Source organism: Tribolium madens, unplaced genomic scaffold (genome assembly GCF_015345945.1).
Source record: "Tribolium madens isolate multiple individuals breed KSU strain unplaced genomic scaffold, Tmad_KSU_1.1 Scaffold_7;HRSCAF=85;Tcas5.2_LG10, whole genome shotgun sequence".
Lineage (NCBI taxonomy): Eukaryota > Metazoa > Arthropoda > Insecta > Coleoptera > Tenebrionidae > Tribolium > Tribolium madens.
In genome coordinates, this window is record NW_025401050.1 from 7,831,939 (window position 1) to 7,849,311 (window position 17,373).

Sequence of the window (17,373 nt, forward strand, 5' to 3'; positions counted from 1 at the left end):
TTCCGCCAAAAGCGCAAAATTTAGAAAAAATTTAAAGTTTCAAAATGGAACTAGTTAAAGTTTTCGGTATTTTTGTAGTTCCTTCGAAATCTTTTTTTTTTTTTTTTCAACTAACTAAGAGTGTTCTACAAACACCACAGTGACGCTTACATCTGCAATGTTTTGCAAAGCCGGAGCAGCAATGAACACAACATATGGTGAGAACTCAGCAGTACGCAACACTTTGAGTGCTTGAGGTTCAACATCAAGAATGGCCATTTTACCTTCTTGATGTATTTTACGGATTGTATCTAACTTAGTTCCGTACATGGCATCTTCGTGCGTGCCTACAATGTGCAAAATGACAACAAAACAAATTTTCACACAGACTCAACTACCATATTCTAAATACTCATTAGCGGCTATATCGGCCATCATCTCGTCGTGCGACACGAAGAAATAATTCCTGCCGTTTTCTTCATCGGCTCTAGGTTGCCTCGTTGTATCTGAAACAATCCCACTTGAGCCACAATTAAATATGAGGCAAAAGGGGGCTTACGTGGTATAGGATAAGCATACTGGTCGGGATGTTTAGCTATAAGAGTATTTTTAATATGCCTTCTACCGACTCCGTGTGCCCCCAGTAGGACCAAGGTCTTCCGCTGGAAAGCTGGATCAGTCACTTAAAAGAAAAATCAGTCACAGTTTTACTAATTTCAAACCACTTACTTGGCAACTTTACAACTTCCTCATAAGTTACTAAATCTAATTGGTCAAAAACAGCGTTGTGCTTTGCCAAATATTTATCCTTGTACTGTTTCTTCTTCCGACCGAATATTGAGCAATTGACTGGAAAAATTCAAAGTTAGCACAATCCCACAACAACCAAAACTATACCCTAGGGGTCTCTCTAAACCATGCATTCCTTCTATTTTTATAATTTTCAAATTATTTATTCATTTTCCCAGCAGATCACAAACAATCACTGTCTACCAGGGAAAACACTCATTAGAAAATGCTTAAATATCATGCTTTAGGCTACTTAATGTGGGCATCATATACCTGTTGTACCATCACAACCGTTAGCATGAGAAGTACATCCTTTTTCCACGTCTAGCATTCAACAAAAATACAGGTCACACCAAAATACGGGTTTATCATTGGTTTTAGTTGTTTTGTCTGTTTAGTGTAAAGGGAATTAATCGGCAGAAGCATGGGCGCCGACTTTTCATATTTTCAATGGGTGCACAAACAAAAAACTTGATAAATTAAACCAAATAACATAAAAAGCTTCTTTTCAGTCTTCTATATGGTATAACTTGCTGAACAATTATGCGAAAAAACAATTTCTTCTCTCTATTTCTGTTGGATTTAATGTATTTATTTAGAACATTTAGAAACAATATAATTTTTCGTATAGTACAATAGAAAAAATCAATAAATAACAGTAAAAAATACAAAAGCGGTTTATACAATAAAAAGTTAAAAACAAATAGTACACTTTCAAAGTTGCAAAATGTTTCAAGTGGTTGAGTTTTAAAAAATAATGCACTACTATTTAATTTAAAAAAAAAAGTTCGACGACAATTTAAAAAAAATTGCCTTTTTTGAAAATCTGCATGAATGTTCGTAAATCAAGTGCTGAATACAGCTTGGGGGTATCAACTTTAAATTAATGCAATTAATTTGAGATGAGTAAAATTAGGGTACGCAAACGCTGAATGGTCGTCTCAAACATTAGTCAGAATTGTTTCTTGAGATTTTTTTACAAATCATTAAAAATATCTTTTTTTTTTAATAGAACATGCGAAATTGTAAAAAACAGTTGTTTTCTCATTTTGATAAAGATTACACAATGTTCAGAATCAATTAATTTCTTTAATTCTTTTGTAAAAATTTGATCAATACAATTTGAGGGATCGATCAAAAGATTTACAGAGCTATTGGAGGTTGTACATTGAGTTGTAAAAAAGTCTGGACACATTAGTATCCTCATCAATCAAACCCTAGATTTATTAAAACAACAAAAAAGATACATTTTTCTCTTTTCTTTAAAACAATCTTGAAAGTGGAATTTTTTTTTCAAAAAATTGTAAAAACATCTTCCAGGACATTTATTCCAGTTTTTGAAACTATCCTTAAATTCTCTGGGTGCTGAGATATCGATAATCCTTTTTCATCAAAAGTCAAATATCTCAGCGACAAATTGACGCAAAAAAAAACAAAATTGAAGCTGAATGAACAAGCTATCTGGCCCATATTTTCATTTAACTAATAAAAATTTCCCCAAGTCCGTGGACCAAAAAAAAGAATAAGAGACTCTCAATTTTTTTTCTCGCATTATTTCTTAGGATTGTGAAATAATCGTAGCTCAGAAAATTTTTTGACAAAAGATTCCAAGACTACAAGCTTGAAGCTTCAAAATGAATTTTTTTGAATCTAGATAGGTACAACAATTTTTCATTAAGATACAGTCTTTCAAAAATTTAAGAAATTTCATTTCTGGCTCAAAAATGTACTAAAGCGCTCGGAAAACAGACAAAATACGACTTAGTTTACTAATTTTTCACTCTCTCAGAATAAAATTAAGATTCTAATTCAAAAAGTTGCTTAAAAGAGATAAAAAAAAAACACCATTCTCAAGCATATTTTGTGTTTTTCGGCTTGAAATAGAGAAAAACAAACAAAATAAAATCAAATTGAATTTATTTATTTTTTATTTTATTTATTTATTTTTTCGTTTATTTTTTTTAGGTGTTAAAAACAAGTTAAATTGACAGAAACAAGCTGTGAATTTCGGTCTATTCTAGTAATATTTCTGAGAGTTAAACATTTTCGAAAAAAAAGTTTTTATTTCAAAAACGTGATTAAACATTCTAAAAAGACAAAAATAACACCATTTTCGAACTAATTTGGTAAATTTTCGGCTCGTTTTTAACAATATTTTCAGAATTGTACTTAACCACTCGAAAACAGGCAAAAATACGACTTAATTTGTTGATTTTTCAATCTATCACAAAAAAATTAGATTTTAATTCAAAAACTTGTTTTAAGACTTAAAAAAGAAAAACTAACACCATTCTCGAGCAAATTTTGTGGTCTTTCTGCTTATATTTGACGAAATCTCGTTTAAAAATGAGCTAAATCAAGTAAAAAAAATATAATAACATAAATTATGTATATAAAAAAGCAAATTGAAGCTGAATGAACAAGCTATCTGGCCCATATTTTCATTTAACTAATAAAAATTTCCCCAAGTCCGTGGACCAAAAAAAGAATAAGAAACTCTCATTTTTTTTCTCGCGCTATTTCTTAGGATTGTGAAGTAATCGTAGCTCAGAAAATTTTTTGACAAAAGATTCCAAGACTACAAGCTTGAAGCTTCAAAATGAATTTTTTTGAATCTAGATAGGTACAACACTTTTTCATTAAGATACAGTATTTCAAAAATTTAAGAAACCTTTTTGTTCTCTTCATTTTTTGAAATAGTATATAAAAATTTATGTAGAATATTTCGTCGTTTTGAAATATTTGAGATAACAACAAATCTTTTTTCAGAGTTTTTCAGTAAAGAGCTAATTTTGAATTAGTAATTTTGAATTAAATAATTATGAATCAGTTTGAAAAATGTAAAAAAAAATAGAATAACATAAACGATAAATTTGATCCATTTTCTCGAAGGGGAAAATAGGATAATAGACAATTTAAGATATCTTTGAATTAAAAGTGATTTTAAAAAATGCAACGTTATTAAAAAAATATTAGAATAAATACGAAATTCCCGAGAAAATTTCAAATATTTACTTTAGGCAAAAGTAGGTACATTATTTTCAATGAGTTCCCCCCACCCAATAAAAAATTTCAATGGGTGCACCCGTCCTGAAGCACCCATGTAGTCGGCGCCCGTGGGCAGAAGTGAACAGACTTTACGACCGGAAGTTGGCCATCAAAAAAAAATATTTTTGTTCTTATTTAGTAACTAGAAAACAAAAAAAAATAATATCCGACTTTGAGTAACTCGTATAAGACTCGGCGATTCATAATTTCGATAATTGGCGCACTCGCTTCGTAAAATGCCGTTTAATTGTCTGTTCACAATTGCACGTCTAAAGGTTCCATGCTTTATGTTTAATAATGTATGCTTATTGTAAGTCGGTGCGTTCAATATCGACTCGATCAACAAAGTTACTTCATTACAAACATTTAAGTATTCCATTGAAATTTCTAAAGCAATCACGGTTCATATTCGTTCAAATTGTTTTCCAAGTAAAGTACACTTACTTAAATCCGATATGAACTGCACCGACAATCATTAGAAAATCGAATTAAACACAACCATGCAACAGTAAGGGGACCAGCCACGAAGTTTTATGAACTGCTGGAAAAAAACTCAAGGAAAAAAAGCTCGGAGTCGGTGTGGTGTGATTTGTGTGTTCACTTACCTTGTTCTTGTTTCGTTTTCTCCATGGCGGCACAAGCCGCCCTCCATTCTTGTAATTCGGGTGAAGGGATCAAGCCGGCCGAGCCTGCCGAGTTGTCCTTGCGGGCTTGCCACCAATGATGGTCATCTTTACTAATAATCTAGAAATTTCCAATTTATAACTGGTTTTAAGAGGAAAAGTGTGTTTACTTGAAGGATATCTCCCGTTTTGAAGGCGATACCAGCTTGGGCGCAAGGAATCAAATCGTCCTCGAGAGGATCATAATCGAATTGGGCTCGAACGAAAATCTGGAATTTATGAAGGTTTCATGCTTAACTACTCAAAAAACGAGCAATACGGACTAGAACTAAAGCACACCACACCCGAACCAGATACTTGAGGTACTTACTAGTACTGGCAGAGGTTTAATCCGGAATAACTAGAAGGACCCGGAAACAGAAAAAAATATTACTCCAATAAACTACAATTTTGACGCGGAAGTCTCATCGCAAGTGGAATAAGACTTGCCGCTTCGAACTTAAAAGTGACTCACTAAATGTCAAGTCACTTTTAATAATCTAAGACTAATTTAACCTACAGTGAGTATGTGTGAAAGGTAGACACATATCTGGTATGATGGGATGTGCTTTAATAATGAAACAATGCCAGTGATTAACAAAAGGAAGTGATTGTATCGGTCACCAATTTATTGCGTTTTAGTTGCCAAATAATTAAATTTCGTCTCAGAATGATAGATCTTTCACCAAACACGAATTAATTTTTCTTACTACAAAATAAATTATACATAGAAATAATTTTTATTTGGTGTCAAATCTACTATTTTGAAATGAAAGTTAACTAATTTTGATAATAATTGAAAATGACAAAATTTTATTTTAGTTATTTATTTAGTTGTATTATGTATTCCCTTAACAAAGCTGCGCAATCCAATTCCATTTTTTAAGTTATCGATTTGGACAAAATTAGAGCACCTATAAAATCGTTTGATTTGTATAGTTTATACACATCCTTTCTGATCCAAAATAATGAATAGGTAATTCATGATATTAGACAGAAAAATGGACGGAAACGTGAACAAAAGCCTTTATTATCTTAAATTATAACACTACATGATTCAATGTATCGGTTTTAGTTCCACTCGGGCTGACTAAAACAAGATTCTCCGAATTTAATAAATTGTTAAATTGGTATAAAATTTTTTGCTCAGAATTGGATTTAAAACATGCTGACATTTACTTGAAAAAATGATCAGATGACTCACCTCGCAAGGGGGTGGTGCACTTCTATACGATGGTACAATCTTAAACGTGACTGAACCTCTTGCCTCCCTCTGTAAAAAAAACATCAAATTGGAATTTGAGTTTTTGTGTAAAATTGGATTAATTACAAACTCAAATACAAAAATTAGTACCTATTATAATAGTACCTGTTATACCTCATGCATATTAAATTAGTATTACATTATGTTATTAGGAGTTAAAGTGATAGTTTATGTGATGTAGGCGAACGTAGTGAGGCAAATAAGTTAGCTGGGCCATATAAACTCACTTTAACTCCGAATAACATATACTATTTTATTCCCAAATATATTCAGATCGAGAGTAAAGAGCAACCTTATAATTAGCAAGTTTAAGCGAAAAAACAAAGTCTGTTTCATCTTTAAACGGAAATCACCAAGACAAATTCTTGGTGAAAAAATTAGAAGATTATTTCCGCAGCCACAAATTGTGCTTAGTTTTTGTTGCTCTTTGAAATTTTAATTAAAAAAAGGGTATGCAAGTGTCGAAGTACAAGCATCAGTTTTGTAAATTTTGTGTAATTTATTTAATGAGCACGGAAATGATGCAAGCAAATTCCTCTTCAGTTTTAGTTTCAAAATTGTCACTTTTTCGTCATTTTCTTTCTAAAAATAAAGCATAAAAGTGACCACTTTTATGACTAAATGACACAGGTAAAAGTTTTACATTTCAGACATGGAGTAAAAACACTGCTTTTACGCCTAGGCGTTTTCACTTTTACTTGACACTTACTTTGACATTTACCACTGTTGTCTCTTTCCTGTCTCTTTCGCTTTTTCAGCATTTTCTGTAGAGGTACAAGGTATATTACAGTTATTCACCAGTTAAATCAATCAACACTTTCTCTCCATCTGAATCGTTTGCAGATAAAATAGTATATGTTATTTGGAGTAAAAGTGAGTTTATGTGGCTCAACTGAATCCATTTGCCTCATAAACAATCACTTTTACTTCTAATAACATAATCTACTAAGGTCTGTTTTTTTTTTAATGGAAATGCCAAACAGTCTTAACGTTGGCACCACTAGTAATTCATTCATGGTAATTTTAATAAAGGTAATAAGTTGGCAGTTCCGGTTTTTTAAATTAATTTGAAAACAATGTCATTAAACGTCAACGCAAAAAATCGTCTAAGAAAATTTAGAGACGATACACCAAAAAAGGAACAAATTCGGTACCACTAACAGTTTTTCGAAATTTGGAAACGAATAGTTCGCAAGCAGGAAGTTAGAAAAAAGGCCTGTTAAAATGTAGACGCAATTTGTAATGCAGGTTTGCTAAACATTCTCAATTTTTAGCAAGAAATTGACAAGAATACATAAACATGAATGAGAACCTCGGAAAAAACGCAATTAAATTAGTGTCTTGTGCATCGCTTTTGAGGAACGAGTTGAAAAAGTAACAATTTTTAAACTAAGGCTGAAGTAGAATTTCTAAAATGCATCAACTTTGAGCTCATTTCAATAAATTACACATAATTTATTGCCAATCATCATAATACCTACTTGTTTCTTTTGCTAAATAACTTTTCTGTATTTACATCCTTTTTCTTCAAAGTTTTTATAGCAAGAATCTCATTTTTGTCCAATTACTTGAGGTGCGTTTCTATCAAAATTATTAGCACTGAATTCTGTCTTTAGACCTTAGGAAATGATGTCTGTCCTCAGGTATTCAATTACAGCGTCTTCAAATAGCAAACAGGCACACAAGATTCATAAAAGTCAAAATTTTCACATCTCAATTTGAAAATATAACTATATTTTTTTAACAAAATTTCTAGGAAGAAAAACAAAATTTGTGGCTATGGAGATAAGCTGCTACCAATTTTTTCACCAAAATTTTGACTTGGTAATTTCCATTAAAAAAAAAAAACAGACTTTATTATTTGCACACTTCTAGATAAATTTTCAAAAACTATACCAATATTATGGCTACTTCACATTTCAGTATAAGATAACAGACTTTACTTTCTTCTTTTTTTTGTTAATGGCGGAATAAAGATGTTTGACTTACGAGGATTTTTTGGAGAGCACTAACGGATTGGTTCATAACGGAAATTCCATTAATTTCTCTAATTTCATCGCCTACATGGAGCGTCGCTTGTCGATGGATCATCCCTCCGTGCATTATCCTAGCCACTATACACTTTCCGTCTTCGTTCATCTTCAACGTAATACCCTTGGAGACAATAAGTGAATTAATCAAGATCGATGAACCAAAATAAGTAAATTTGTGTTAAAACCCGTTTTAGCCTTACCATCGGTTCGTCGGTATTTTTCTGGAATTGCACCAGCCTGACTCTGGTTACGTTTTCCATTTCCACCTCGCCGTTGGGACCGTCCAGATCGTCGCCCCCGTTGAGGTACGGCAATAGGGGCGGGGGCGTGACCCGCATAGCATCTTCGCCGTAAATTTCGTGCGCCACAACATCATGAGCTTGTAAAAGGGCCTGCAATAAAAACACCTGTTCACAATCCATCTCGTAAATATGCAAAATTTAATGTATGCGAATTTGCAAGATGGGAATTATTTGTTTATGAATATTCACGAGGCGGTGCAACACGCATCGATCGACTTCTTCAAATTCCAGAGTTTCAAAAGCTCATTTCCGGGCATTTATCGGAAGTGAAACCAAGATAATTAAGAACACTAACAAAAGACAACAGTCGCTGAAATTTTAAATTGAGTTTTTCTGCGGTCTGTCCGAAACATTCATTTACTTTTGACCGGTCTGCATGACGACGACTAATACCATGTTTACAATTTGTTTTATTTAAAATTCAAATTTTGAGAAAACAAAACGACAAGACGAATTTACTTTCATAATCTCACATAAAACCAAGCTTTGCACCATGTTTACCCTCCCTAATGCCAGGATTAAGCCCAGCAGTCCCTCAGACTCACAAATTTATCATGTTCCTATCTCGTTAACTGATAAAGTGTATTTTTCCAGTTCTAGATTTATCGTTTCAATTAAGTTTATCGATTCTTGCGCTCGCAACTACTAAAAATAATTCAAAACTCAAAAAATATTAATTGTACGAAGTTGGCAATTCTGGAAAACTGAAATTTCTGAAGTAAACAGTAAAAAATCTCGCTTATACAGTAAGCGGAAAAATTATGAAATAATCTTATTTATTAAAACTGAAAATATTTTGTTTTGACAAAGATGCTCAAACAGGTAATTTTTCTATTTTAAAAATACAAAATTCTTAACTTTATTTAAAATTGTATGTTTGTTTTTGTTGAAAATTTAGTTTTTTGATGATTTTTTTCGAAAATTTTATGTAATATTTAATATTTTGGTATTGTCATTTCAACAATTAAAAACTCTAGCAAATTGGCTAAAAAAAAATTAGGGGTTTCCATTAAAAAAAAAGGCCATGAAAACATTACTCAAAAACCAAAAAGTGTAAAATTGTAAATTAAGTTAAAAATTGTGTACTGTTTAAAAAGAAAATTGTTCTGTTCGAGCATTCTTGTCAAAACAAAATATTTTCAGTCTATTTCCATAATTTTGCCGCTCACTGTATAATTATTTTATTTGCTGTCTTTACACAAACTGAATTTTTGATTTAAAAACTGAAAATATGTTAGTACTTTTTTTACTTTTAGCGAAACTTCTATAACAATACAGTATTTAAGAATCCAAATTCTTTCTAAATACTTTCTTTAATAAATTTTATATTGCGCTAGTTTGTGCATCGCAAAACCTCCGCAAAGATGAGATTAATCCTAAAGTAACATTGATGTTTTGAGAACAAATGAGCAATTCACTAGATTATTAAACATCTAATTAAAATTAAACTTGGTTTTATCTCACTGTCAAAATTAATTATGGCTTGCTTGTGCGGTTTTCTCTATTTTTCTAAACTTTTCTGCAAACCTTTAGAGAAGCTTTCGAGGTGTGAGTAATAAAATATACGTTATTGGGGTCCAAGGCACCTCCCTGAAATATTTCCCGGTGCTACATGCCATTTTTTTGTCACATGAAACACAATGTTTACATTCGAAATTCATACATGTCTATATGGCCGTGTCGGCTACAAAAATATGTAATTTCCGCATCGCACGGAAAGTGGGACAAGGGAAAATTGCTTGTAATTTTTGAATTGTTCGATGTTCAACCATTGAAATGTTTCCGTGATTTATTGGTTTCAGAGTTGGATGTTTAGCAAATATGTGTATATATTTCCAGTTGTTACCACAATCATTATTTACAGATGTAATGGATGCGGATTTTACCGGCGATTTTTATCATAACTTTTCGACCCATCTCTCGACGTTTCTTCAATTACTCAAAGTGGTTTATTACAAGCAAAACCGATCTAATCCGTGAACAGCAATCAACAAGATCTTAACCCCCGGCGAAAATTACCCATTAAAGCAACTGATTAAAATGAATCTGGGCCGGGACTCCCCGGACGCCTCTCTATTAACCCAGAAAAGTATAGCATATGCTTAGTAATAAAACGAGACCTCGATGGGGCTGTTTCAGGTGTAATTATAAACTCTATTTTTTCAAGTTTAGTATTACTTTTGTTACTTTAAATATTTTCTTCAAAAGTACAAAAAAAAAAAATACATGCGACGCGACAAACTTGATGGAGGTGCCATACGACATAATTGCTAAATAAAATAAAAATATGAAAAAGTCTCCATTCGAAATTGTTACACAATATCATTCTACTCGTAGTCGTTACTTCCAAAACTATTATGATAAAAATTATTTTTGACCGAAAACAATTTCTTGCCTAAAATTCCAACAAAAACCTTCCTCCTTTGACATAAATTCGCTCTCGCCGTGGAATGAAACAACACCACAAAATCGTGTTGCCAGCAAATGGAATTTTTTGTTCGCACCTTGTTTATTAGCTCCAAGTATGTAAATAAATCAGCAAAACCACTCTAAACCGAATTCGTTCCTGAACACTTAACAAAAACACACAAATTCGACCAGTAAACACCTCGGACAATCGCACTGCTTGTTGGTGAAGTTTGTCGATCTAGCCGAGGAGTTTATCAACTCGTGCTTTGAACGCAATCAGCGTTATCACGTCTAAATGCGAATATTTAATTTATTTTTCATCCAACTATCCGAATCCACGTAGGTGCTACTTGTCAGGCAAACTTTTCCTTTGATCCTCTCCCGATAGGAATAATGTTACTGCGTCTAATGACATGTTTCCAAATAAAAAATGTCCCCTCTGAACATGCTGTAATAAATTTTCCCTCTGAATGGAATGTCATGTCTGCGAACATCAATTCAACGGTTAAAGACAACGAAAAGTTCGCCCTTATTCGAGATTCCAACAAGTGTGCGCAGATATGCGGTCATAGTTTAATTAAATTCTCTGTTAACTTCCACATCGTTAGTTCCAACCGCTTTAAAAAATCCAAAAAAAAAATTAAACCGGACCGGAATTTTTCCGGCTAATTGATTCCGGAGACCCTAATCCGGATCAGTGTGATTTATGTAAAGAATTAGTAAGAACGAGACCGATTTTTCAACCCGGAATCACATCATATTTTATTCAAAATTAATTAAAGCGCAAAAATACGAGTACACTTGTGTCTGTCGCACTGCCTCTCAGATTTCTTGAGCCATATTTTAATAATAAATCTTGTACATACATCTCGAGAAGTGCTCTTCCGTTATGAAAATGGCACGGAAATGATAAGATAATGCACCTACGCAATTTCGAAGAAAATAAACCTCTGCATAAATCTCTTTTTTTAGAATTTAATTAGGAAGAAGTTGTTTTAGTGTTTGTGGTGTAGTAATTAGAAAAAACTGTTTTTAATCACATCCAGGAAAAACCGTTATAATAAAAGTTGCTTTAACAAGCTGTCAAAACAAAAACTTTTTATTCAATCCTCTATGTTAAAATTGAATTTTATCTACTCTTTTCTTCATGTTAAAATGAAATTTTATCGTCTAGATGATAAAAAATACATCCATTGTTGTATATGTGCGGTTGTTAGTTGCTAACAATCGTTGACATTAGATTTCATTGTTGAATTTTACTTTGACATTTATAAATATCGACCAAATTGACTACAAAATTAGTGAGGATTGAATAAAATTTTATATTGTACACGACAATAAAATTATCATTATCTTTTCGAGCATATTAGCTCTCAATTTTATCGTCTTATAATAAATAACTATTATTTACATTTTAATTACAGAAGTACCTCTACATATACTAGTCCTACGCTTTAATGAAAAACATAAAATATTGTGCACTTAAACCAAAATAAATCAAAAATAAAAACCAAATTTCAGAACGTTTGATGTTACATGTTTAGATGGTTGGGCAATGTCAAGTTACCTTCCCTACGACAAAAAAAAAAACAGATTGCTGCTAAATATTGTTGTAAGCCGAATCGTTTTATTTGGAGATAAAAAATTTCAAATTTAAAATAATTTTCAAATTAAAAGTCTTTTAAAGTAAATAAAAAAACTTTATTTTAATACTTTCCTTTCACGAGCAATAAAAAATAAAATTTTATATTAAATTGCTTTTTTGCTAGCAATATTTAGATGTTTTTTGCCACATTTTCGCCTTTACAAGACAAAAGTCTCATTTTTTCAGTATTAGGTGTTACATGAAAATCAACCAGAAACTCCCAAAATTCAATAAACGTTGTAGCATTCTATTCATATTCGTTCTCTTGTTGCCTGCCTTATCTGTACATTTGGAGTTATGCCCACGTAGCTTAAAGTTAGTTCTTCCTTTGACAAGAACAATAAATCTTACTAAATCTCATCCGAAGATAATTCCTGTTTTAATTCCGATCTGCAGCAAAATAAATTTGGAAATTAAATTAAACAGCACTTGCGAATTTAATCAAGAGCCAAAAACAAAAATAACGTTAAACTTGCAATTGCACCTGCTTTCCGTCTCAGGTTCTCGACACAATCATCCAGATGACAAAAAAGCTCGTCGCTGAGCTGAAAAACGACAATTTTCACGTATACATTCACAAACACAATTATTTCGGACGAAATGGTGAATTGACAGTAAGACGACTTAACTGGATCCCAAGATCAGTATCTCGAATTCTATTAAAGCTGGAAAAATCGAAAGTACTTCATTTACAAAAAGGAGCGAGTCGAAGAATTGTGTTATCTCAAGCCACAGGGCACAAGACCGGCTATGAAAGTTAATTTATGTTTTGTTAAGATTTATGAAGCCGTTTCGACACAATATGATTTTGGGAAGCAATTACTGGGATTTTTCCCTTCTCCAAACTGTTTACAACCGCTTGAATAATTCAATAAATTTAGTCGGCTTTATGCAAATTACACATCCTTGACGTGTGTAGAAGCGTAATCCAAGTTAAAATAAAATTTGAAAGACTCACATAGCAGAGCATGGCTCCCTCACATAACTTTCCCGTTCTTAAATCCGGTCAAAGTTGAGCTTTTTCACTGTTGATAGTTCGGGATAGCACCCAAGGGAATGCTCACACACGTCTCGAACAACACTCGCGACTCGCATTTCGCTCCCGGAGACAAAAATAATTCAAAAAAAGGATAAATTTTTCGCAGTTTTTCACCCTACACGTGACTGCGATACAATGAGGAGTGTTAGCAATTTTACATTCCACGATACTGTCATCAATCACGACACAAATATCTCCTTTTGCTTCAAACACAAAGCTTTGTGAAGCTTAATGCAAAGATCATAGTTCACTGTCAGATCTTCGGACCAGTTGAAATCTACATAAGAAGATTAATATTCGCCAAACCTCTGCCCTAGCTTTTGTTCTACGAGTATCAAACTTTTAAAAATGAAAAACAGAAACGCAAAAACTTTACACTTTTAAAGAAACACAATTTATTTTCGATTTATTGGATAGAGTTTGCACAAACACTAGTCACTTCTCAAAAAACTGAGAAGAAACACAAACCGGTTGGTGCGATAGCTCGCCACTCACTGGTTAAACTCCACTCGACTTCACCGAGAAGAAGTGCGCAGACTGCTGCAATAACAAGGCTCCGGGTTTACATGCGGCACTCCGGTAAGTTTCGTGTTGATAGTTGAGAGCTGAATCAAATAAACACTCAAGTTGAAAGGTTCCGTCATCATGCCGAACGTCTTGCCATGATGGACGAGATGAGAGTTTGGTAATGATGGTAGTTAGGAGTCGGTGATGGCTCGCTAACACTTTCAGCCTGAACGATCAAGAGGGTTGATGTGCAATTTCGCCACCGATAAAATTTTGTGGTTTTGTCACGGAAAACTACGTATTTTTATCAAATGTTGACGACAAACAAAAAGTTAAACACTTTTATCGACCTCTCAAAGAAGTCACAATTTACTGTCTTGTTGAACTACCACTGAAAACTCAAGCATAAAAATTGCAATTATTAATCCTACAAATGGCAAAATTTGCATCTAAATTACACAAGAAAAAGCCTTTCGATCAAAATTATTAACGAATCTTACATTTTAGTCTTCTATTCAAAAGATAGAACACTTTTAAGTCCTCTCTTTGTGCCGAACTCGTTGAAAAATCCTTTTCCGATTAAACAATCAATCAACGGTCTTCCCTGAACGCTCAATTATCCACTAAACTCTTTGAAATATTAAAAAAACTTAATCTTCATTACGCCAGTCTTTTAAATCCTCAATTTCCTGTATTGTCCTCTGCTAGTTCTGTTCATATTTAATTTCATAAAACATTCCAGACCCGAGAACATCTCGCCTTCACCCCAATTAACCCTAGTTTTGTTGTCTTTTCAAAAAAACATGTTAATAAAATTCTCTCCCAGCCTTGACTCGTCCACGTTTATGACGAAACTGGCTTCAATTTACATAAAAACATCTTTGAATGTTTCAAGTTTTTCCCTCGTGCCTACTGAGAGGATAAAATTAATTAGGAAAGCTCTGGCACTTCCTTGATTTATTATTCCGTTTAACTTTAAGTACAGATGGCTTATGAAGAAAAAAAATCACAATTAGAGAAATTATTTAATGTCGACAGGGCAATTTCAATTCATATACGGCAGTACTAATTAGTTTATCTGTCTGAGTAAATATTCGGGCCCAAGGCAAATTAATTAATTCTAGAGGGGTATTTGCTCGATAGCGTATGTGTTTCTCAATTTAGAACCGATTTTGATCAAGTAAAAATACAACAAAACTACGCATTGTTAAAACTTCGGCCAAATTAGTGCGTTTTGAAGGTTCCGAAAGTTTCGTAATGATTAAAAACTGGTGACCGTATAAGAGAAGTGCGCAGTACTAGCAAATTAAGTTGAGAGAAAAGGATCTATGCCAAATAAAACGACTGTAGTCGTTTGTGTGAAATAAAGTAATCACCTTTTGACTAACACAGCTAGCATACATATTACTGATCGTGTGGAAAGCCCTACAAGTGAAAGACTTTCAGAAACCGGAGATTTGCCGGATTTCGAAGTTATACGATACAAAACAAAGAATTAGACGTGCCGAATCGTTTCAATTTGCACAAGAAACACAATATTTTGTTTCTGAAACTTCTAAATTTCATTTCTTTTGTCAAACTAAACGAAAACGTTCTCCACAAATAATTATTCAGGTTGTTAAAAACGTAGCTTGACGTTAATTTAGTCTGGAGAGGTGCATTAATAGTGTGAGTACTTACAAACTTCCTTAATAAATAGTGGCACTGTGGGAGTTTGCAATAATTAAAAGAAGCAGTTAACAGGATGGGTTATGGTTAGATAATGAGGTTTTAATTCCGCTGCATTAATCACCGCGGGAGTGTCTTAGCAACTTCGGATCCAATTTTTGTTATACTCTATATCGAGAAGAAAAAAGCTCATTTTTCCACAAGCAAAACTTGTTTTATCTATCTTAAAAGAGATAAAAGTTCTAAAGTAGCGAGGCGAAAGCCAGTTACACCGGAAATTATTATTCAACTTCTGATTAAAAAAAAATAAAAAAAGTAGAATGTTTCTGTGTGTACAGTCTCGTTGGGCACTGACAGATCATAACCATTTTTGAAAAACAATCATTCACACTTAAATAAATTATTGGTTGAGTTGTTACTGGTTTTCCAAACCGCCCCAAAAACAAATGATACATTAAAATATAAAACATATTAAATGTGACAACTTTATTTATAGTAATCCAAATACACTCCGAAATTCTATAATAAACAGAACAAATCCACCCTGACGCTCCATAATCTATTACTGTATGTACAATCATTGAAATTTAAATTCAATTCGTTGCCCGATTTAATGTAAATTCATACATTACTACAAAAACACCAAAACAAAATTATTCAAGCGGCCATCTTCACATCTGTCATAAAATGTCCGATTGGACGCTCGAGAGAGACCTGTCGTGTATAAATTAACAAACAAAAATTACCCCCAAACCGTTTTACAATGCAAATATATCCGTTGTGGGGATGCGTATCATCATTGTTGCAGCGTTGGCATTTTTCGATAAAGACATCCATTTCTGGTTTTATAGAATAATCGATAAACATGTTTTGTATGTTTCACAAGGCGTCATCAGACCCGTGCAAAGACCACCCATCACTCATGCAAATAGCTTCTATATGAATGCATAAAGCCCTTGAAACTTTAAATGATTATAGGTCAAACCCTCTGTGATTTATCGCAGAACACTACATTACAAACAACGGTTTCTGTCGAAACAAAAACCATTGTTCGCTAAAAATTCATCGGTAATTAAACACCGGCACATCCTTTTCATCATTTAATAGGCCAAATTTTAATTAAAACAGAAGCAGCACATGTGGCGCCACCTCGTGGCGACTAGTCACAATTGTGAGCTTTCAGGACGAGCTTACGTCGCGAGTGATGCGCAGTTCGGATAAAACGCCGCAGAGGGCGTTGGATAAAAGCTCTGAAAATAGATGATTTAGATGCAAGCAGTGTATTATCTTGCATAAAACCACAGCGAGATAGACCGCATTCATAAATCACTGTTATATAATATTCTGGTTTGGTTTTTAATTAAAACATGGCGTCTTGTGCATAATTAAAATATATGCGGTTTTTAAAAAGTTCCTCAGCTGGAAATACAATCTATTACAAAACGTGATATTGTTACATCTTTCAGAAACACATTTATGGTTAAATTCATCGATTCCTTGTTGGAATCAACACAAGCCATTCATTTTCCAATTTGTCGAAGATTGAAAGCTCGTTTTGCCGACGATTTTCTCCGAGTTCTGCCAAATGATAAATCAAAATGTATACCGTAAAAACAATCGACTTGATATTCTTTTGCAAATGGAATTTCCACGGTAATAAGATTTGATTTTTCCGCATTTATACCAGAAAATATATCGGGAATTACTGTGCCAAACAACAAAAACAGTGGAAGAGCAAAATATATAGCTAAAATTCCGGAAATTTCGCCCTTGTTGTAACTAGAAAAAATCGCAATAAATTGTAATTTTATCCAAAGAGTGACAAATAGTTTTTCTGTTGCAGAAAAGCGCATTTCCAGATTGACAATAAATCAACAAATATAGGACAAAACATTCCAAAGCTGTTATTGATTTGTCGCACATGTGGATTGCCAAACATCCCAGGAATTTTCCTGCAACAGTATCGATCAGGATCGAAGAGATATGAAGGTACGACCCTTTCCCGCCGTGCATAACAAGCAAATCAAA

General features: G+C 33.1%; 1 protein-coding gene across 9 annotated transcripts in view; it reads right to left on the reverse strand.

Annotated features, from left to right (window-relative positions):
• The window catches only part of LOC123009472 (peripheral plasma membrane protein CASK), a 68,582-nt gene that overhangs the window by 3,934 nt on the left and 47,275 nt on the right, over window positions 1-17,373 (reverse strand). For 3 of the 9 annotated variants that reach the window (XM_044405821.1, XM_044405828.1, XM_044405825.1), the window contains 11 exons: window positions 7,976-8,167; window positions 7,732-7,896; window positions 5,683-5,751; window positions 4,810-4,839; window positions 4,610-4,708; window positions 4,422-4,560; window positions 1,042-1,092; window positions 709-828; window positions 539-661; window positions 378-485; window positions 151-326 (listed from right to left, as the gene is read on the reverse strand). In XM_044405821.1, coding sequence (XP_044261756.1) covers window positions 151-326; window positions 378-485; window positions 539-661; window positions 709-828; window positions 1,042-1,092; window positions 4,422-4,560; window positions 4,610-4,708; window positions 4,810-4,839; window positions 5,683-5,751; window positions 7,732-7,896; window positions 7,976-8,167 — 1,272 coding nt within the window. The remainder of the gene's footprint in view (window positions 1-150; window positions 327-377; window positions 486-538; window positions 662-708; window positions 829-1,041; window positions 1,093-4,421; window positions 4,561-4,609; window positions 4,709-4,809; window positions 4,840-5,682; window positions 5,752-7,731; window positions 7,897-7,975; window positions 8,168-17,373) is intronic. The other 6 variants (XM_044405822.1, XM_044405827.1, XM_044405826.1 and 3 more) reach the window with 4 other exon arrangements.